Source organism: Lethenteron reissneri, chromosome 16 (assembly GCF_015708825.2).
Source record: "Lethenteron reissneri isolate LAM-NWPU_2019-01 chromosome 16, ASM1570882v1, whole genome shotgun sequence".
In the NCBI taxonomy this organism is placed as follows: domain Eukaryota; kingdom Metazoa; phylum Chordata; class Hyperoartia; order Petromyzontiformes; family Petromyzontidae; genus Lethenteron; species Lethenteron reissneri.
Genome location: NC_083794.1, coordinates 929,623 through 952,843, shown reverse-complemented (window position 1 = coordinate 952,843; position 23,221 = coordinate 929,623). Strand labels below are relative to the sequence as shown.

Genomic DNA, 23,221 nt, shown 5'->3' with positions numbered 1-23,221 from the left:
GGGAGAGCGTGGCTGGCGGTTCTGGGAGTGGACTCATCTTGTCGTCACTGTCGTCTTCGCTAGATATTGCGCGGCCGGATAGTTGTTGGCTGTCTCGGTCGGCGCTGTCGGTGCTACACGGTCAGGGTTGTGTCAAGGCGAGACGACTAAGGAGAGCTTGAGGGCAAACCTGTGAACCTGAAGGTGCTAATAAAGGCGCTCCTGAAAAACCTTGTCTCCCGCTCCGCTGATACTACGTAAGTATCGCTTAGGTTATATCCTGTTTAATATCGTGGTTTAAAATGTATCTTGTTATAAATACCTAAGCATCTGTAGGCCACCAACATGTTTTTTTTTACAATATTAAACAAATGAACAGTTAAGAAGCCATTTCAAAATGTGAACAAATCCTAATAACGTGGATAATTAAAGTCACACTTTGGAAATGATTTGGCGAGAATTAAGAGACCCGGTACTTGGGAATAAATTCACGGAGGGTGTAATTATACGGAAAGGATGTGCCGACATTGGCCGGGGGGTGGCCTGGGGGGGGGGGGCAATCTTCGGGATGAAAAATTATGTTAAATTGCCGCACGCCGTTGGTGTATATGTCCATCCTCCAGCATGACCACGACTGATGTGGTGTCGGCTTGGGAAGCGTCTCATGTTGCAGCCAACTGGTCGAGAACAAGGTCCTTTAGTTCGCTGAAAGCCCGGGGAATGAAGATGGACACCTGGGTGGCTTAAGCAGGAGCTCTCACCAGACTCGGCAATGCCTGCATGTCTGTGAAGGATTCGAGTTTGATGCTTCTCTAACGTGTGATCTGGTTGATACTCTCTCATAACTTGTATGCATGGTAAGGCCCACTGAGCTATGTACTGTAGCTCTTTTTCAGAAGCCACCTGGCCACAAATGATAGCTCAACAGAGTGGCTTGTGTGAAATTGTATAGCAGCCACATACTCTAAAAGCCTGTTTCTAAATGAGGGGAAAACCGGATGACATGGAGAAAAATCCACGCGACCACAGGGAGAACAGGCAAACTCCAAATATACAGGTGGAATGGTTGGGATCGAACCCACGACCTCCTGTATACCAATTCTAGATTTGAAGTGTTCGTGACTGCAAGGATCCATACTCTTTGGTTCTTTCGGTAAAGTCACGAATGTGATTTTTTTTTTACTAAATTGAGTTATTTTTATTACATTTTAATTTAGTTATTTTTATTTTATTATTTTTATTTTCACCTACGTGACTTTACTGAAAGAACCAAAGAGTATGACTCCTGTATACCAGGTGAAGTAGTAAACATCTCGCCACCGCGGTACACTCAATTAAGGCCTCGTGAGGTTCAGAAATTAATTCCATATTTTTCCGCGTACAATGATATTCCCAGTGCATTACCATTATGGTGTGTAGAGATGAGTGTGTGTCATCTTGTCCTGGTCACCTGACAATGGAAGCAGCCACACCTTGGACTAGTCACAGGGACAGAGAGGTATGGGCCCGGTGGGGAGTAGAGAACTCCTCTTGTCTTGAGGTGGGGGATCAGACGATAATATCCATAAATTTACTCAACTTATTCCCAGGAAAAAATTTCACATGACGGATTTGAGTGATTTACGATGCGACTCCACTTTTAACGTATTACCAATGAATGCATGTTTTTTCTGAACTTGTTTAATATTATAATACACTTAAGTAACACATCACAATTTATATATTCATCATTTGACTTCTTTATTTTATGGAAATGGATGCCCACGTGATAAACGACATTGTTTATATTTTGTTTGGCATATTGGTCAAAGGATTGCTGCCCATGAAGTCAATATAAAATGTACATCTGTAGAGTATATAACTGCAGTGTAAAAATAACGTTTTCTGGTCCCATCTCATGTTAAGCGATTTCATGCCAAACATCACGGTACAACCAGAAAATATATCAAGGCAGCTAACCAGTCAAGAGTGCTTCAGCAACGGTTCTGCAGCATCACGTCTGTACCTCCTAAGACACTGACGTAGCAGTGATTGTGCTACAGCACTCCAGAAAGTTAATTTGAAGTCTTTTCTTCTCAGAGAAGATTCAGACCTGAGTCAGACCACCTTGAACACACTGCCTTGATACCTTTATAAAACGTGAGAGCGTTTTTTTGGCTTCCGTTTTCCTTGAATAAGATACAAGAAATCATCATCAGCCATGGTCAATGTACTGCTGGGATGAAGGCCTCAACAGTCTTCCTCCATTGCTTTATAGAAAAAGTAAAATAAACCATTAATCATGTTTATATATAATTTAAAGTCATAAAGCCCCCACAAACCATCCCCTAACCCTCACCACAAGCCTTGGAAACGACACCGCAAGTCAGATGGATCCCCAGATGTGGGTCAAAGGTCGGAAAATGATTTGTGGATGGGTTCAGGTGGACATGCGGGGACCGGCTGCGAGTTGTGAGCACGCTCAGATCTGGGGAGAAGGCACGGTGAGCATCCCTGCCAGCTTCATCTTGCCAATGCCTCCGTCAAGCACGCACACTCGCGGGAAGCACAGCGTCACCAGCTTAGCTGCAAACTGGAACAGATGAAATACAAATAACGTGAAACTTAATATTTAACAAGCACAGCAGCAGCCATTGTCTATCTGCAATCCATAATGCTCTCAGAAGCTAACTGCATAGCTCCATCTATGCTTTCAAAATCCTCGAAGATGTGTTCCGTGATTAGGGTGGTGATTGTGTGAAGGTAAGGTATAGGGTGGCAACTGTGTGTGGCTTAAGTAGTATGTATGACTGCAGCGTGTAGAGTGGGTGTAGTGATAGCGTGTGGTGTATGGGACGGACGTGCGGTCAGGGGAGGCAGAGCCTCACCTGACATTCTCCAATGAAAATAGCTGTTACAAAAAGTAAAAAATAATAAAATTAATATTAAGATTTTTCCACTGATCTGTGTTATAAACGTCATTTCTGTACGATTCCAATCGTTTTTATAGTCAAAAGCTGCGCTGCCAATACAGGAAGACACGAGAGGTGAGGCACCTCCCCTCTGATTGCGCAACCCCTCAGTAACTGGATGGAGTGCGGGCAATAAGCGCGTGCCTGTTACTATCTCAGTATGTCACCAATGTAATGTTTGTAGACCCCTTCACTTCATGTCCTCGTCTTCCATACTCAGGGTAACTTATTTCACGTTTGTTTATAAAGATATTTAGGCTCGCTGGTCTCGTCATGAAACTTCAATGAAAAAGCACCAGGGGAGGCAGCTATCACATCTGCCTCACTGAGGGGGACGTGTCTAACACGCCCCCTCAGTGAGGACACGCCCCCCTCAGTGAGGCCACGCCCCCCTCAGTATGTGAATCTGGCTCCGACACTTGCCAGTGCCTCCCCAGCCATTGACCTCACCGCACGTCACTGGTGTGGGAGTGTGCAGAGTGGCGACTGGCTGGCACGTGCGGGCACGGTGTGGCGACCGCGTGCGACGCGAGGTCGCGCACACGCACCTCAGCCGCAGCGCTCGCGGTGTGTCCGATGACGACGATGACGCGGCCCCGGTGTGCGTGCAGCGTGGATGAGGCGGAGCACGGCACCAGGGTCCCCTCCGGGGAGAAGGCGGATGCCTGCGGGATATTCACGCTGCCTGTCACGTGTCCACGGGAGAACCTGGAGGCACGGTTAAGGAAACACGCCTCCGCAGGCTGACGACAACATGAGCATCCAAAGTGGTTAAGAGCAAACGCCCTCGGGAACAGGGCTATGGATTTTCGCCGATGCGTCAAATGTCTATTAACGTGAAAAATAATGGACGTTCATTTACTGTCCTTCATTGGGAAGGAACCCCATGAGATTATATTTTTACAAGGGAGAACCGAGCATATTTAATTTTGCTACATCAGTTATTTTTCTAATGCAATGTGCTTTCGTCATGAAGTTAAAGATTTCGCCCATAACATCTCAATACCTCTGATATATACTTTACAGAAGACGGCGACTCGTAGCAATCCTCCACTCGACATTGTGAGCAGTGGCATGAGTCGATCCACTTCATTCAGAAGGGCGCATTGGAATATCCACTGACGACTAGGCTACCCACAAATCACCTGGGTCCTGTGACTTCTCCTGTGGAGGATGACAGCCACTGTACAACCTGGCACATTCCCATCATGTACTTTATAATCATACATAAGTACAATGATAAACATCAGCAAATATAAATATGCACATTCTTACACCGTAATTTCAAGAACTTAACTGAATCTTCCATAGTGTGTACATTTCACATAAAACATGGGAATACCAAACACCATGAATACAACTACCAAAGGTGGGCAACTTTTTTTTAAACGAGACATCGTTCATGTCTGAACATTAGCTTCAGAATACTCATTGAATGAAACAGGATGGTATATGTTACAAATATAATTTACTTTGGGTTCCTTTAACATTTTCATCTTTGCCCTCAGACATGCACACATGCTCCCATACAAAGCCAGGAAAACACATGCATGCACACATACAACGAATCTCCTGCTCTCTCAACTTTAGCTGAAAGCCATAAAACGTCTATGGTCCTCCGATCCCAGTTTGTGTTGTCCGTGTGCGTGGAAGGCAAGCAAGCTAAGGGATAACCTCACCCAGGCATAGGCACCAAACGTCCTGCTTGTTACGCAGAATACATTTTACCCAGGCACCGTGTTTATGCTCGCAATACTTGCCTGTAAGAGATTCGATTCGGAGAGTGCTGGCAAAAAGCTGGATTTGGCCTGAATATAAATCCGGATTAGTATTCATCGAATTCCTATGCGGTGAGGAGTCTCCTTTGGCACGAGTTTCAATTGAACTGCATTGCTCCACCCCCTCCCCCATCCCACACAGCCTTGCCTAAGCGTTATGAGCGAGGAGGCTGTAAGCGGCATCTGGCAGTACACCAGTGCAGCATAACACACCGGTCCTCACACAACAGTCCCAACAATGTCACTGTTGCTCATGGAGCAGCCAATCGTCATCATGGCTGGATGCTGCTGTACAGCAACACACTGAAGCTTCGTGTTAGCTGCTTGTAACATGAGTCTTCCGACTGCTTCGACATCACGAGAACTGACTTTGAGGAGCACCCCCGCAAGATTTTCGAACCGAGGTTGCGAATCGTAGGAAAATAAACAATTATTGCGTAAAAATTCGCTTTATGTTTTACGCCACGCACCACCGGTGTACTACCAATACGTTCACGTGCGCACACATGGGCCTGCGCCGCTGAGGCAGGATACTCCTCGGCAGTGCGCACGTCCACGGCCAGCAGCTTGGGCTTGCTGGCGCGGAGCTTGCGGCCCGGGCTGCGAGCTGGACCCGAGGGCACCGGCGCCATTTGGGTCGCGGGGCTCCGCGAGGCAGACGGACCCCGCAGCTCGCACAGCTCGATGAGGTCTTCGGCAGAGATGCGTGGACACGTCTCTTCCTTGAGCTCACTCAGGCGCAGAGGCTCCCGCATCTGCACGCGGGTGGGAGGGGAGCGATGAGAGGAGCAGACCAGGGTGTTCCTCTCGTCGAGAAAGGCGTCGCTTATTTACACTTTCTATTCGGCACATGTTACCGTCATCTGATTAGCACGGTTGGCTAGGTACTGTTCGAAAAAAGTTCAACATATACATTACAGTAGGACGGCAGGCATGACTAAACAGTGTTCTATCCAGACAACGACAGCGTATAATTAAATCATAAACTGCATCTCAGCACCGGAGCATCCGAGCTATGAGCTCAGCGACAAGGAATAAGAATACACACGTACATGGGACATATTCCTTAACCTTAGAACAGTCTTAAATAGTTGAGCAAAGAACGGCAATGACCTGGTCAAGCCCCCCTACCCCAAATCTCTTCCTGTCCTCCCCCACGGCCTGCTCTTATGAGTCCGGTTTGCCTAATACCGTCGATGCCCCTGGTAATGCCGTCCAGAACGTCAGGATGTTACAATGCATGATGTGAGGATGTGGAATAAAACATTTGATAAAAAAAAACAGACTGCATTTTCATAGGCTCGCACACACTTCATACCCATGCACAGGGGTAGTTCCAAAACAGGATTGGCATCGATTGGCATTTCCCCCCAAAAAATCGCGTGTGGTGCGGCGCGGCGTGCGGTATTGCAGTGTGGCGAGCGTGCGCGCTGTTCACTGTGGCACCAGCTCAGTGCGGGGCGTGTCCTGAGCCTCCATGGAGAAGACCGCCCCAAACTTGTGCGTGGGCAGAGCGGCGGGCCGGTTGTGCTGCGCATGCTGTCGGTAAGTGGCGCTCTTGGGCGTCCAGCAGAACAGGCTGACCGACTCCCGCACGCAGCGCTCAATGTCGATTTCTGAAAAAGTGGCCATGTTTTAGCAGCACGCCCCTGTGAAGACGGAGTCCTACCCAACATGCACACATTGCAATTAACACCAGCAGCAATTATGCATGTCATAAAAAATATATGACGCTTTTTTTTACCCAGGAAAACTTCACTGGGTCTCAATACTTTTTCAGGAAGATTCTGCAACTTTTTACAGTTGGGGGCGATCACGTGTGCAACTCCAATGAGTAATTAGCATGTAATTCTTCAGCAAATGAAAATTTTGGCCAAGATGGGAGGAAACAATGTAGAACAGGGGGAGAAAATACAAACCCCACACATAACGGTGTATGAGTCAAGAATCGAATCCAGGGTCCTCTTGCTTGGAGGCACAACTGTTATCCCCACACCACCCTGCCACCCAATACCAACATTACACCAAAGATATACTGGGAAAGTAAATGACAAAAGGAGATTTGTGTTTGCTGTTGCTGGTAAATGATTGCTGGCCTGAAGAGTTGAATTAAAGTACATGTCTCCACCAGTGCAGTGGTATAGAATGTGCAGTCGGTGGGGCATACTGTAGCGCACCAGTGGGCTGCAATATACCCGCGGCCCATACAAGCGGCATGCAGCGTAAGCGTGGAAGTTAACACTACTGCTGTAGAGCGCAAGAGACTAATCCCTACTGGAGGGCAGTCTGCGCTGTAGGGAGTACAAGGTGTAAGGTCCTCCAGGTGGAGTTTTTTCAGCGATGAGTCACCAAACTGGGTCTTCAGTACTCTACGCGAGTCGCGGTGCTGCAACTGCACACCTGGCAAGTCGGAGAAGAGCAGGATGCACTCGTTGAATCCGCTGAGCAGCAGACGCGCGCGCAGCTGCTGCAGCACGGCCACAGCCACGCAGAGCGGGAAGGCCGAACTGCCCAGGAGCAGCGTGTCCCACAGGTGGAACATTTTGTGCAGCGGGAACACGTCTGCGAGCCCACACACAGCGGCGCACGCCGTGCTTAAGTGCCGAGCGGCGACGTGGCCCGGCGGTAGCGCATTCGCCGCTTGTTGCAGAGGTTTGTGGTTCGAATCCAACGGCTGCCCTGATTAATTCTGCTGGTGTGATAACTGTAGAATAAGTGCATGTGCTTCATAGCAGACATTCATGATCCTGCGAAGTCGTTTGAAAAGAGTAGGCCATTGTGTGCCGTGTCATGGTCCAAATTTTGCAAACATTTTTCAAATTACCCACAAATTACTCAATTGGAATATACGTCGCGATTAATTTCCCTGCATGTGAAATATTGGCAGGACCCTGCTGAATAAGTCATGAGACTCAAAATAGGCTTTCCTGGATAAAGACGCGTAATAACAATAACATAAAACTCCTTCATGGCATCATTGTAAAGTGTGATCTCCAACTTTTATTTGGGTAAAGGACCACTGCCTGAAACATTACCCTCGTGTGCATTGCTTCTATTACGAGGCAGCATTAGTAATATATGATTACGTTCGGTACATTCAACAAAAATTAAGGTCAACGTCTCAGATAACCAGGCGAGAGCCCTGATAGACTCATCTCCTTTATATTGAGGTCTGTGAATGCACTGCTAAACATGGGCTGTTTTTTACTTTTACAGGTATGCTGGAGGTGATTTCTAAAGTTGGCTTGAGGCGATGACACAAGCACACAAAGGAATATTTTTTTGTTCATATCGCAAAGTCTTCTCTGTCTACTTTTAATCATAATGATAGATCATCTTAGTAATGCCCTGTAATAATTACTGGCTGGCACCACAAAAATGTAGTTGATTCAATTGTGTATTTGATTCGTCGAGTTAATCAACTGCGCATCCCAGTCTCCAGCTGACTTTACCCAGAGACGTTCAAGGGGGCTAATGGTTGACAGGGAGGCACAGGGCAATTGGGATCACGTGGGGGGGGGGGGGGGGGGGGTCAACACTGAGGGGACAGATAGGTGACTATAACGGCTGTGTTTCCAGCCAAAACTATTGAGTACATGGTATAAGTCTTATCTGCAGGGATGCTCACTGGACGCGGAGATACGGTGTTCCTATCAATGGACAAATGTGCTTGCGGGCTGGGTCACGCGAGCCTTTCGTTCCAATCTTTAGAAAATTTCCCCAAGCACTGTAATGGTTGGAGAGGCCAAGTATAACGCCATGGCAGAATTACACAGCCCTCGTTGATATTCTTTGGTTCTTTCGGTAAAGTCACATAGATAGAAAAATAATAATAAAAAGAGAAAGTGAATAGCCAATATTTTCAAGAAAAAATTTGAGACGGACGCCATCCAGGCATCCACTCTATGCCCGTCCTTGTGGAAGAGCTACGTGGATGACACGTTTGACATCTGGCCACATGGCCGACCAGCTTTGAACCAATTCCTCAACCACATCAATTCCATACACCCAGCCATCAAATTCACCATGGAGGTAGAAAAGGATGGCATGCTACCTTTTTTGGATGTCCTAATCAAAAAGAGACCAGATGGCTCAATGAGCTATTCTGTCTCCAGAAAAGTAATCCATACTAACGCCTACCTAAAACCCGATTCCCACCACCATCCATCCCAGAAGAATTCCCTCATCAAAATGTCACACCATAGAGCTCAATGTATCTCCGACCATGAACACCTAACCAGTGAACTCAAACACGTACACCAAGCCCTCAAGATGAATGGATATTCGGACTGCACAACCCGTAAAGCTGTCACCCCAACCGTTTGGAGAGAGCCATCTGAGGATCCAATCAAAACCATCACATTGCCATACATAGCAGGGGTCACCAAAAAGATTTCCAAAATCATGATCAAACACAAGATCCAGGTCCGATTTAACACAGTACATAAAATTTGTGATCTGATCCCATCTGTGAAGGACAAGATTCCTGACATGCAATACCCCGGCATCTACAAACTAAGCTGTATCTGTGGCAGCAGTTACATTGGGGAAACTAAGCGACATGTCTCGGACCGTGTTCGTGAACATAAGGCAGATTTGAAACATGGTAGGACCAATACTTCTGTCGTGGCTGATCATTATTTTAATGCGGCTGGCTCACACAAAATAGATTTCTCTAAGACGATGGAACTTTGCAAGCCCACTGGCTATCAACAAAGATTCGTTCATGAAGCCATCCATATATACAGACTCAAACACAATTTCAACCGAGAGGATGGTTATAAACCGAGAAATTATTGGAAATATGTCATCAACCACTTTGGGTCGTGAGTTGATTTGTGTTTTCTTATCGGGGGAGCACAATCAAAGTCATGACTTGATTTGTGTCGTTTTCTTGTTGTCTTGCCCCAGGGCACATGTGCCCCGCCCACTTCGTTCTGACACCGAGACTTTTTGTGGCACTGCATGTTCCGTGCTTCACATTGGTGCTCTCTGACCCCAGGGCACATATGCCCCACCCACTTTGTTGTGCCGCAGGAGATCTTGTGCCACGCCCATTTTTTAAACCTTTTTAAACGGTTGCCTTAGGTGACCATCTCCCTCTTTCCTCCTGAAGACGATCACTTGTGTTGTGATCGAAACTTCATGGCTTTTGTTTTTATCTTATCTTTATTTCGTATTATTTTTATTTTATTTTTTATTACTGAAAGAACCAAGAATAAGTCTACAGTCATAGACTGCCAGTACGCTCACTCAGGTTAAGAACCAGGCTACAGTATACATTCTAGACTGCCAGTACACTCACTCCGATTAAGAACCAGGCTACAGCCTACATTAATGTTCTTTTTATCATTTTTATTTTTATTCACTTTATTTTTATATCTACGTGACTTTACCGAAAGAACCAAAGAATATTAATTGCTGCAGTCACGAAAGCTTTCAGTAAAAATGTAGCCCTCGTTGAGTTTGTAAAATGAATAGTGATTCACATCCACAACACAAATTGTAGAGCACAGCACCGTTGATCAAGAGAGAGAGTGAACTTTAGGCCATCCATTATCTCTCCCAGAAATAATTGAAAATCTCTAGTAAAGGGAAAATTAGTTTTTTAGTTTACATGCACCAAGTACAATACTCTAATTCTAGATTTGAAGCTTTCGTGACTGCATGGATTCATACTCTTAGTTCTTTTGGTAAAGTCACGTAGGTAAAATTAATAAAAATAAAACAATAAAAATCACGACGTTTCGGAGGCAACACAAGCTTCCGTCTTCAGGTGAAACCGTCACAGCAAAATATCTGTACCTTATATAGTGGCTAAGGGGGGAGGAGCCAGGAAGGGCAGCGGGGGAGGGGGAGTTGTGAAGTGGTCAATTACTGCTTTTGTTATACTGCTGGGTGGGTAAATGAATTAGATACGATTAAGCCGCTCTTGGTTATGCTGTTTGTGCGCAAGTCACTGTGGGATGAATGGACTCGTGGCCAGGGACGTGTTGCGCAAGTAACTGTGGATGTACATAATAGAAAAGGGGCGGAAATGCCCATGTTTATACCAGTGTTGGCTGACAATAAAGAGTACTGTTAAACGTTAGGGATGTTAACACTCGGTGAAGTAAAATAGTGCCCGTCAGATAATATGGTCCAAAAATGTGTAATTAAATCTTTTTTTTTGCATGGTTGATAACATCTTTCCAATGATTACTAAGTTTGTACCCATCATCACGGTTGAAATTATGTCTGTGTTTGTATATCTGAATGGCTTCGTGTACAAAGAGATTGTTTTCTCCGAGACTAAGGTGCTCTGCAAGCCTTCTGGCTACCATCAAAGGTTTGTACACGAAGCCATTCAGATATACAAACACAGACATTATTTCAACCGTGATGATGGGTACAAACTTAGTAATCATTGGAAAGATGTTATCAACCATGCAAAAAAGATTTAATTACACATTTTTGGACCATCTTATCTGACAGGCACTATTTTACTTCACCGAGTGTTAACATCCCTAACGTTTAACAGTACTCTTTATTGTCCGCCAACACTGGTATAAACATGGGCATTTCCGCTCCTTTTCTATTATGTACATCCACAGTTACTTGCGCAACACGTCCCTGACCACGAGTCCATTCATCCCACAGTGACTTGCGCACAAACAGCATAACCAAGAGCGGCTTAATAGTATCTAATTCATTTACCCACCCAGCAGTATAACAAAATCAGTAATTGACCACTTCACAACTCTTCCTCCCCCGCTGCCCTTCCTGGCTCCTCCCCCCTTAACCACTATATAAGGTACAGATAGTTTGCTGTGATGGTTTCACCTGAAGACGGAACCTTGTGTTGCCTCCGAAACGTCGTGATTTTTATTGTTTTATTTTTATTAATTTTACCTACGTGACTTTACTGAAAGAACTAAGAGTACAATACTCTATATCGTAGCAAGTAAAAGAGTAGAAAACCCTAGGAAAACAAAGAGAAGGGGGAAACACGCACAAAGCGTGTGCACTCACGTGTGAACATGGTGAGGAACCAGGGTATGGCGTAGAGCTGCAAGAGATGCACCACACCGAGTCAGAGACACACCACACCAAGTCAGAGACACACCACACCGAGTTGGCACCATCCTTGGCTCACAACTCGTGCTGTGCGGGAAAGCGGTCCTGTCACAGCGGAACACAGAGCTCAGTCGCATCACAGTGTGAGAAGTCATATCACGGTTGGCATAGGAAATGGAAAGATTCCACAGTAAAAAAAAAATACATGTAATAATTCGGTTTCATTTTGGCACGCATTAAAACCCATTGGGCTATGCATTCTTATTTTCTATTGGGGATCTCGTCACAGCATAGATATCTTATTATGGGAAAAAACAAAGTGTGAATAAAGCTATCCAGAAACTACACCTGCAAATAGAAGCAGGCCCAAAATATCTCAAATGTTGCAACCTTTATTCTTTTACACATGTATATTTGAAAAGTCTCATTTTATTATATTTGTATGTAAGAGAATAAAACCCACTGTGGGGTTGTCCAGTTGTGTCAATAAATAACCCTGTTGTTTATGAAACGCTGCACATGAAATTTTCTGGCCTAGCCCATACGCAGATCTAATAAACATAGCACACTGAAAACAGTTCGTTCATGATTCGGAAGATGAGGGCCAACGAGCGACTCACATCTGGGATGAAGCCGATGCTGTTGAGGTGGTTGTTGAGCTCTGGGTCGTGGAAGGCAATCATTTGGGAGAACACCTTCAGGTACTCTGCAACAGCAAGCGCCCGGCCACGGAATGGAGACACAGAGAGGAAATTCACCACGTGGCCTCACAAACCATCCTCACAGGGCAATATTCTGGTTCTGTTCTTGCGTGCGGCAATATACGTTTAGGCGCCAAATGCCAATGCCGACGTCTGCGAGCCGCGAGGACACTGAAATACAGCAATCCCTTGCCAACCGCGGTTTTGCCAACCGCGGTTTCGAGTATCCACGCGGAATATTACGTCTACCGTTTTGCCATCCACGGTATACAGTTTCGCGTAACCGCTGTTTTGTTTCTTGCCGCCCGTGATTTCAAATCTCCAGCCGTGTTCAAGCATCCGCCACCAGGGGCGGATCAAGCGCCTATAACCACGCTGGCCCGCGCACAGTAGTCGTCCGCGTCGTTCAGTGTTGTGCAGCGGTCGTCAGAGCGTAGTGCTGTAATTTATAGCTGGTGAAAGTGTAGAGGCAGGCCCCCGGGTTACGGAAGAATTAGGTTTCCGAGAAATATCCGTAACCCGACTTTTCCGTATGTCGGAAACTGAACAATTTTCCTCCAAAATCAAGATGAAATCTCATAGCCGGAAATAGTTGCATCCTCCCCTATCCAACTACCAGCTAGCTTTCTCTCAGCACTGCATCACGCTGCCGTCCGTTTTCTATCGACATCTGTATCGTATCGCTGTACATTACACTCTGCACTTCCTATGATTCTTTCATTTGATCGAATACCTACCCTAACACCAGAGGCATAGCTAGGATATTTTGCGCCCGGGGACGAACTATAAAATTGGCGCCCCCCGCCCCCCCCCCCCCCCCCCGTTTAATCACATTTTCCTATTACATCGAATAAGGAATAACAATTTAAATTTTAATGAAACATTGTATTTAAAGAAGCAAATTAATAGAAATTATATTACATGGCTCACTCAGTGACTGTCGTAGACTGGTTGACATAGTCTACAAAAGATTAATTTTTCTTGATTTCACTGTCGCAAACTGGTCAATCACGTAATCAAAATCTGTTTTTTCAATGTTTCTCTTTCGACGCTAAGAAGAGCAAGATCGCTGAGACGATCTTGTCCCATTGAAGCACGCAAATACGACAAAATAAGTTTCAATTTGCTGAACGACCGCTCACAGCTTGCAATTGAAACTGCTATTGTTAATAAAATTTGCAGTGAAATTCGCAAATTCGGAAATATGTCGTCTCCATAAAACCAAGAAGATCCAAAGGAGTTTCTGGTAGAACTTCATTCCGGTTACTGAGCAGCATTTTGCAATCTCCAATTTCCGTGAAAATTTCGTGGCCATTGATGTCGGTGTCATAGAAATTTCCAAAATCTGTGCAATTTCGACGAATTGCATCGACATCTGTGTCGGATAGAAGAGTTTTGACGTCCAGCAGAAATCCAAATTTTGTGTTCAGGTCTTTTAGTCGTAAAAACCGTGTTGACATCTCCTGTTGAAGTCGATAAAATACGCTCTTCATAACGCGTACAATTTCTTCTTCTGCTGAAAGTCCTGCATCTCTTGCCAGTTCTCCTGGCATCTTCTGACATCGCCTAATTCTTCTGTCCACATCGATACCCCAGGCTGTGCATCTTGTTTTGGCGTTTTATACAGCAACTTGGCTCAAATCATCACGAAGCTTGACAAAATCATGCTCCAAAGATTCAAGATCAGTTACTGCTTCCTTGAAATTCATAGTAGGATCCTGTAAGCGCTTCTGAACACGGTCAATTTTTCGAAGAATGGCATTCCAGAAATGTAATATAACTATGAAGTAAAAATGTTATACGCATGCCTGTAACTGTTCTGCATCACTTCTGGTTTCAGGCGTCAGTTACATCCTCTGATAATTTGTCTAGCAGCCCTACTAGTTCATCCAGTCCTTCATAGATAGCTTTAACAGCTTCTGATCGTGCACTCCAGCGTGTTTCAGGCCGTCGTAGTTTCCGCCACCAAAAAACAGGCCAGTGACTAAGGCTGAAAGACTTTAGTCACTGGCCTGTAAGTTCTTAATAGGCGCGCGTACCAAAATGTAATTACATGACGTGTAGGCTGTGTGTGGCGGGATATATAAACTTTTAGGTTGAGGTGTAGATTTGTGCAGTAGTTTCAGGCTGCCGCGCCCGCCGCAATAAGTTATAATGTAACGCTGTAAGCCTCGTTTTGGTGCCACTTTACCTTGGCGCCCGGGGACATATGTACCCCCCTGCCCCCCCCCCCCTAGCTATGCCTCTGCCTAACACTACCCATAATTACACTAATAAAACATAGACTGTACTGTGTCCAATTGTTTATGAATATCATGCAGCATAGAAAACATTTAGGTAATGCTATGCAAGGAAAAGAGACGATGTGTAGAGTCTACTCAGGATAACAATGTAACAACCGTGACTCGAAGTGCTCTTATAGTACACCACCACCACCACCTTGGGGAATACGTGGCCCTGCCTGACGCCTCGCTCCGCGGCATTCATCCGCAACCTCACCGCGCTGCCTTATTTGCGCCAAAGTAACTAATGCAAACATGTGTGCGTACAGGAGTTTGATCTTTTTTTATCATGATTTATGGGAGCATTTCTGTAAAGTGGGATTTCCGTAAGTCGAATCTCCGTAACCCGGGGACTGTCTGCACTGTACTCATTGTACAATACAGTGCACTATCGGTCTAATGGACTAATCGGGGGAAGAGGTGTCCGTAGAATCCGATCGTCAGTTAATGGCCAAATTATGTATTTTGAGCACTAAATCACACCCTACCACACACAAACTACTTACTGGTAGTACATTAATGATAAATATAAAATATTGTAATGCTTTTCAAATTAAACAAAATGAACACATTACACAAGTGTAATAATGCCTTTACATTAATAATACAGTAATACATTGCAGTACTGTACTAATACTCTAATACAGTACTGTACATTCACACTTCCAAACATGATTTGAGTGGCGGGTACATGTAAAGCCTTTGTATTGTAACGCAATACCAACCCGCTGCGAGGAAACTGTTCAAGCGGCAAGCAATCGCTGCTCACCTTTGTCGCGATGTTACGTATACAATACGGTACAATGTTTTTAAAGACCAAAGTACAGTAAATGTATTGAGAAACCCTTTTTACACTTTGGTTCATCCTATTTTGACCTATTTTAAACCAAAAAAACCCACGTGTAGTATAATAAATATCATGTTCCCATTTAGGGAAAGAAGCGAATATTGACCGGAACGATTTCCCAATTACGGGACTTAGTCCGTTGTTTGGGGAAAAGTCCGTTGTTGTCCGATCTTCGGACAAAACTCTAATTCGTGTCGCCGCACCGAGCGACAAGTAAAGTATCAGAGAAGGGGTTTACCTTGTATGACGTTCGAGTTGTCCTTCATGAAGAAGTTGTGCAGGTATTTGGGAATGAAAGCAGACATGCAGGAATAAGCCAAGGCTGCAGAAAAAAAAAGCCGCGATGTTTGTCACCACATCCGCCGATACAATCAGACAACAAAGCACGGTCGTATGAGAAGTTACACCGAGGCTAACGCAATTAGTGTATGTGTAGTGGGTCCAGACGTTGTTCCTTTTAGAGGCAACACATTTAATTGTAACACAAAGGGGTAACTGCCCATTTACCAGATACAGCCTAGGGTGGGGTGACCACCCAGCTAACTACTCTATACAGAGGAGTCACCGCTACAAAGGGTCGGACCCTCTCACTCAGGTCCTCGACCACGTGGTTGCCTCGTAGGACGTAGAGCTTCCGTAGAACTTCCAGCTTGTAGAATGCAGCGACCCCGGTCCCTCTCAGGGACCCGCCTCATATCCCTCCCATGGGTCGGGGCCACTCCGCCCTTGGCCCCGCCCCCTTCTAGAACGTTCCAGCTCCCTCTCGATCCCTCTCGAGAGCTTTCCCCGGACACGTGATCACCCCCCAGCCCCCCCACCTGGGGGCCTCTGTGGACACTCCGCATCACGTGTCTACGGGGTCAACCAGAGTGCCATGGCCCAGGGCAACCCTGCCCCTGGGCTGACACTGTCCCCCTTGTGGGAGCCCCCACCACACGCCGTGCGTGGTGCCCGCGCTATCCCAGCGCACACCAAGCCCCGCTAGGGCTGGCACTACACCCACCTACGGGGTGTACGCGATGATGGTGCATCACGTGCCGTGGCCCTCTCAGGCCGGCACCATACAGTGACATCCCCGATGTCACTACATCTGCATTAACACCAATGACACATGCATACTCTAGGAAAGAAAAACCTACGCACCCAATGCATTGCTCTAACTGCTTAGCGTATTTATATGGATGTATGCTGAACTTCTTTAGCACCGTATGTAGCCAACCATGCGTATCGGAGATGCGGGATACAGTGGGATGCCCTGCAAACCAAGGAAGCCGCTGTTCAATTACCAACGTTTCTAAAGAAACACCACATTTGCTCTCCTCTGCGAGCCATCCCCCCCCCCCCCCGGCACAACATGACCGCACAGAACGAGGATTTGTTTTAGGTAGAGTAGCCCTCTACGCTGCGTCTCAGAGCGCTTCACACGATGAGTGACTTACGTTACATTTAAAATTTAAAAGCTGTGCCTGTGGGCACAAGGTGATTTAGCAAATGACTTGCAATTAGGCATTAGAGTGTGCCAGTCGAGGGCGATGACTGCTGCTGTGTGTCATCCCAATTGAGAGACGTTTTTCTGCAATCCATCGCTTTGCCACTGTGTCCTGTCACTTCACTCCCCTCGCCATCCCACCAAGTGCTCCACAGCGAAATATCCCCCGTGTGAAGCTGTGGACTTGCAATTCCTAGCCCCTATATATAAAATATCACATTCCATGAACCGTGAGTAACCCGTAGTGCAGCAAAAACATTGGCAATCCGCACCTTCATTGTTAAAGTTGAGGTAGAGAAATGGGGCGCAGAGCGAGTCAAGACCTGCAGAGACAGGGGATGAGAATGAGCTCGGCACGCCCAGCATGTAGATTTATTCAACGCACACAGACACGCATTGCGCGTACACAGGCTCTGGGATTGAGAAAACTGCGGCACCATCAGTGGGATGACAACACTTGTGCAACGTTGCTCGCTTTAAAGTGTGATCGATTGCATGTGTCCTAATGAATATATTCAGTATTTTACATAGGGCAGTCATGAATTTATCGTATTGTATTAAAATTACTTTCACTTAAGAAACAAAACACACATTAATTTTCACCCTTTGTTGTTGTTGTCGCCTCTATTTCACCAGGAGATTAGATAAACTGAGACGCACAAAACTGGGTTCCCTCTTTCGCAAGGGTGCTAACTGTTTGAAGGGCAAAGTGAGCGATCACCAAAGTTGTGTGTGCATCTCCTCAACATACCAAGTGCTACATGGGAGCTCAACATTTAAATGTGTAACCATGCACTCCAGGAAATACAATCACAGAAGCCACTAGAGGGTTGAGCATCCGTGGGAGAGTTCAGGGGGATGGCACTGTGGTCTGAGTCGTGAGGGTGCCAGTACAAATCCCAACTGTGGGTTGTCACTGACCATCATCTTTCTCAAGGACTGGTAAAATCAGTACCCCCATGGTAGTTGTCCAAATGGAAGAAACTGGCCGAGTGCCATGGTAATGTGGAATTTCTTTCACTTCCTCAGGGCCACACATGGACACATGTAAGGTAACGCACCACAAGCAACATTAAGCAACAGACAGTATCTTGCCAAGAGATTCATGTGTGTGTAAAGCAAAGTCTTGTGTACAACGCCTTGCTATTAGACCAGGGGTCTGTGCGTGTGTGTGGAGAAGGCTCGTGAAGGATGCTACTGTGCAGCTGGAGGCAATGGCCTTCGAACAACAAGTGAGGGTGGAGGAGCGGCGCTCACAACCGAGCGGAGTGGTGGGTGGATAAAACGCAGCAAGTTGGCACAGTGGGGAACACAAGTGGTGCATCTGTCAGTCATCTCGGGTAGTCAAACAATAACACCTGGGTCTGTCCCATGACCTCCTTCCAGCAGCAAGCCCTCGACAGTTCACATGGCCTCAAAGTTCACCTAGCCTGGCACAAGCGGCTGCTGCTGTTGCTGCTGCTGCTGTTGAGTGTGTTGCACAGAGAGTTGTGCACCTTGCCAGTAGACCAGGTGTGGGTGGGAGAGAACCCAGGCCTTGAGGATGCGCTTGAACTTGGCGTGACCCTCGGGGGAGGAGAGCAGCTCGTTGTACTGGTGGCAGCGTGGGATGTCCACCTCAATCTGCAAGCAGCACACACACGTACACACGCACACACGCACACGCGTGCGTACACACGTACACACGCACACCACACGTACACACGCACACGTACACACGCACACACACATGCACACACACATGCACACGCGCTATATGGGACGCGCACAGCACACCAAGCACGATATGTATACAACAACAAAAACAACCACACATTACGCACTCATTTCAATGCAGGTGGCAGCCCATTTAAATTCAAGGCAGACGTGTAAAAGAGTACAACACACTATTAAGAGGTAGGTGATACATATCAATGATTAACTATTTTAGCTTAAGCTTCAGTTAATATAATGCTATCCTGCTACAGGCTTGTATATGCACGTGTAGTTATAGTGAATAATGCATATGTCAATCACCAGCCCAGATAAATTAGAATAATATAATTGATTTATAGTATTTAATTTCAATCTGATTGGTTATTCCTGTGAGATCATGACATCTATTTAAGCCAGGTGAGGTGACACGGTGATTCTGACTTTCTAGTGATTTATCTTAAGATGTTTGCTAAACATCTTATCCCATTGATACATTTGGCTGTGAGAATTGTTGTTAAACTTGTATTACCGAGACAACCGAAACAATCATAATTGGCGCTTGTATACGTGACAATAGAATTGGATTGGCTATTTATGGTGAAGGATGTCACAATATAAATGTGGCTAGATCATTGCAGCCTAAACCAAGAAAAATAGAAATGTAGACTGATAAAGCAACTAATTTTATAATTATTTATTGTATTCATGTTTCTTATGTGTATTATTTAAAAAATCTGACAATACAAACATCTGTGATAAATCGTCAAAGAGATCAAACTCTGTGCGATCTTATTCTCCAGCCACGGGCTTCTGGAGCGAAGAAATGCTGCCGTGGTTTAGCACGGTTGGCTACGTACGGTGCGAGAGAAGTTCAATATACATACATTTTGATGACGTACATGTACATTATCGAACACGTAGGGTCATGAAGAAACACTAAGGCCATGATGGAGGGCATATGGCACAGTTTCGCACCAGCTATCATAGAGTGTGGTTGTGTCGCTACAGTTCTCTGCGGTGAGTACAATGTCTTTAAAAACAGCGGTACTATGCTGCACTAAATTTAATTAATGCCAACCGCTTGTGAGTTCCGAGATTCAGAGATGTCTCGGAATGGGAAAGGTTAATAGTAGTTGACTTTGTAACTTCTACTTCGTGAGCTTGGTGAACTAAAGGAGGAGTGGGGGCATCCAAGACTGGAAGCATAGAGCGATTCCCACCTGCCTGTCGGTCTGGATAGCGGTGTCCTTGTCAATGGAGTCGTACTTGGCTTGGATGTCTCCCTGCACGAGACAGGAAATTGAACGTACAATCCCATAAGTGAATAAAAGCAGACTACTAGCAGGTAGCACGGGACTTACGTAATGTACCGGCAGACACACGCGCAGTTACCTTACTCTGTGCGGGGGTCAGAGTTGGTTATGCTACCGTCACATCACAGGGAATTAAACTGCCAATCACAATAGCTGATGGTGGGGATCAAAGAGTCGATCCATTTCTCAATTACAATTCTTTCACCCGTGATAATGCATGCATGAAATGGTTCACATCAGAATGGATTACTCTTTGGTTCTTTCGGTAAAGTCACGTATAAAGATAAAATAATAAATTAATTAATAGCATACGATGTTTTGATTGCAACACAAGCAATCATCATCAGGTATAAATGAAATAGCAACCAAAATCTAACCAGAAAAGTATAGACAGACATATAAGCAGATAGATATCACCAAGATACATAGAGAGAGTAACACAGGCACAGAGAGGGAGATCGTCTCTGTGGCGAGGCCTTAAATAGACAGGGGGGGGCGGGGGCGGAGAGAGGGAGGGGTTAGAGAAAAAATTAACATGTCAATGAGTGCGGCGACGCGTGTCAATTACGCAAGCTGAACATTAGGGAAGAGGGAGAAAGAACACACTAAATTAAATAACCTAGCAAAATATCGAAATGTTATGTAATACAATACAGAGAGTCGGTCAACACACAATTAACACATAGCCTGGTCGATTACGTATTTCAAAGATTGGTAAGTTAGAATTTAAGTGTGAAAATTCCAAAGAGAGACAAAATATAAAACAAGAGGAACGGAGACACACAGACAGAGCAGAACATAAGAACGACAAAAAAACGAGTGGAGACAGAAAAATACACTAAATACACAGGCAGAGAGAGAAAACAAAAAACCCAGAGAGAGAGAAAAAGATAAACTTGAAACTTCCCCGTAGAAGTGGTTCAATCTTAAATTTGGAGCTTTCGTGACTGCAGGAATTACTCTTTGGTTCTGTCTCCACTCGTTTTTGTCGTTCTTATGTTCTGCTCTGTCTGTGTGTCTCCATTCCTCTTGTTTTATGTTTTGTCTCTCTTTGGAATTTTCACACTTAAATTCTAACTTAGCAATCTTTGAAATACGTAATCGACCAGGCTATGCGTTGTGTGTTGACCGACTCTCTGTGTTGTATTACATAACATTTCGATATTTTGCTAGGTTATTTAATTTAGTGTGTTCTTTCTCCCTCTTCCCTAATGTTCAGCTTGCGTAATTGACCACGCGTCGCCGCACTCATTGACGTGTTAATTTTTCTCTAACCCCTCCCTCTCTCCGCCCCCACCCCCCCCTCTGTCTATTTAAGGCCTCGCCACAGAGACGATCTCCCTCTCTGTGCCTGTGTTACTCTTTCTATGTATCTTGGTGATATCTGTCTGCTTATATGTCTGTCTATAGTTTTCTGGTTAGAATTGTGTTGCTATTTCATTTATACCTGATGATGATTGCTTGTGTTGCAATCGAAACGTCGTATGCTATTTTTTAATTAATTTTTTTATCTTTATACGTGACTTTACCGAAAGAACCAAAGAGTAATTCCTGCAGTCACGAAAGCTCCAAATTTAAGATCAGAATGGATTATTTATTATTTATGTACATCATGTGTAAAGTATATGCTAATTTAACACGTAGGCTTTCGCGACCAATATTATTCATAATATAGGTTTTTGGGTCAGATCGCGTTATTTATAAATGTGTCGTAACCCTCCACCACCCGACACGGCCAAACAGTAAAAAAATGTGTCACGTTTTTCAAAGGACAAAATTATTCACTTCTTTAGCCCACCGGTGTGCTGAAGAGAGAATCAACATCATTTTGAAATTTGAGTAGTACGACGTTTCACTGATAATTACAATCAGCTTCATCGGGCAAGAATGGTGAAGCTCTCCTGTTGCTTCCGTTCTTAAATAGAGCAGCATCAGGGTGACGTCATCATTTAATTCAATTTAATCTGGTGAGGTGATATTTAGGCTCATAGATTAAAGAAAAGTGGACAAACCCGACTGAGAAATTAATGGTTATAAAAAATATAAATAATTCTGGAATTTAATCGCTGGGAGATGAATTGCTAGTCAAAGCCCATACACGATAGCTGACGTGAGATATAAGCCGTGTGATCGGTCACTCGAAGCTTCCGTGTCACTGGAAAAATGAGTTTGGAAACGACCTCGACGCCGAGGATAGTGGCCCAGATGAGTCCACGCAGCAGCGGAGGGATGTCCACGCGTGCCTCCTTCCAGATGAGATCCTTGCGGTGCGGGTACGCCTACACACCGCAGCAACACCGAACGCAGCGTAACCACCAAGCCAAGTCGAGGTTCAGATGTAATCAAAATCAACCGGTTACCATTCAGCCAGTTCAAAACGGTCTCGAAAGGTTCAGTTCCCGTGAACCATTTAGTAAAAAGCAGTCTGCAAATGGTTAAAATTTTCATATTAGCTCAAAAATAGCAAAACTAAGAACGACAGAGTAGGCTACACTATGGAAATACAGATAGCAGCAACATCGCCCCGTCCTGCAACAAGTTGGCAGGACCCTCCTGAAAGAAAGTCTTGAGACTCGGTGAGGCTTTCCCAGGTCAACAAGCATAATAAAGATAATGATAAAGAATGAGAAGAATTCAACCCAATGGAAATGTTACAACCGCGGTATAAGAAATCCTGACGCTAAACCGAACGAGGATTGGATGGCATCTCGTGGCAGTTCGCTGGGGATGTAGCTCAGTGCCACAAAATTTACAGAGCGCCCTGAAACAATCGTTCTCATGGGGCACCTTGAGGAGTCGCTGGAAGAGGAGGATCCGGTGGAGTTGGTGTTCCGTGTCCTTCTCTCGGATCACCAGCGGGAGACTCGCCGAGCCGGCCAAGTCATAACCGCTCCCTGAGGGGGTGAGCGCCACTCCTCTGGCACGCACACAGAGGCAGCCAAACACACACACACAGACCGTATATATATACAGATAAAGACAAAGATCTCCCTATAGCCTTCGACACTGTTGGGGAAAGTGCTGCTAGCGAGCTGCTAGCGAGCAGCACTGCACCAGGTACTCATTTGAGGCCGAGTTGACCTAGGGGAGGCCCAGGACCGGTTCAGAGAATCATCACTGGTGTTGGCCA

At 45.4% G+C, this 23,221-nt stretch overlaps 1 protein-coding gene across 1 annotated transcript; it reads right to left on the bottom strand.

The window, feature by feature from the left end:
• Positions 1-1,694: 1,694 nt before the first annotated feature.
• On the bottom strand, positions 1,695-23,016 carry TBCK (TBC1 domain containing kinase; the record flags this gene model as incomplete). The annotated part of the gene is made up of 13 exons (XM_061552158.1): positions 1,695-2,551; positions 3,479-3,638; positions 5,243-5,463; positions 6,155-6,324; positions 7,109-7,270; positions 11,720-11,756; positions 12,385-12,470; positions 15,833-15,916; positions 17,356-17,406; positions 18,580-18,706; positions 19,999-20,061; positions 22,272-22,370; positions 22,879-23,016. Coding segments are annotated over 13 exons (1,509 nt in total), but the record flags the coding sequence as incomplete, so codon positions are not given.
• Positions 23,017-23,221: the final 205 nt, after the last annotated feature.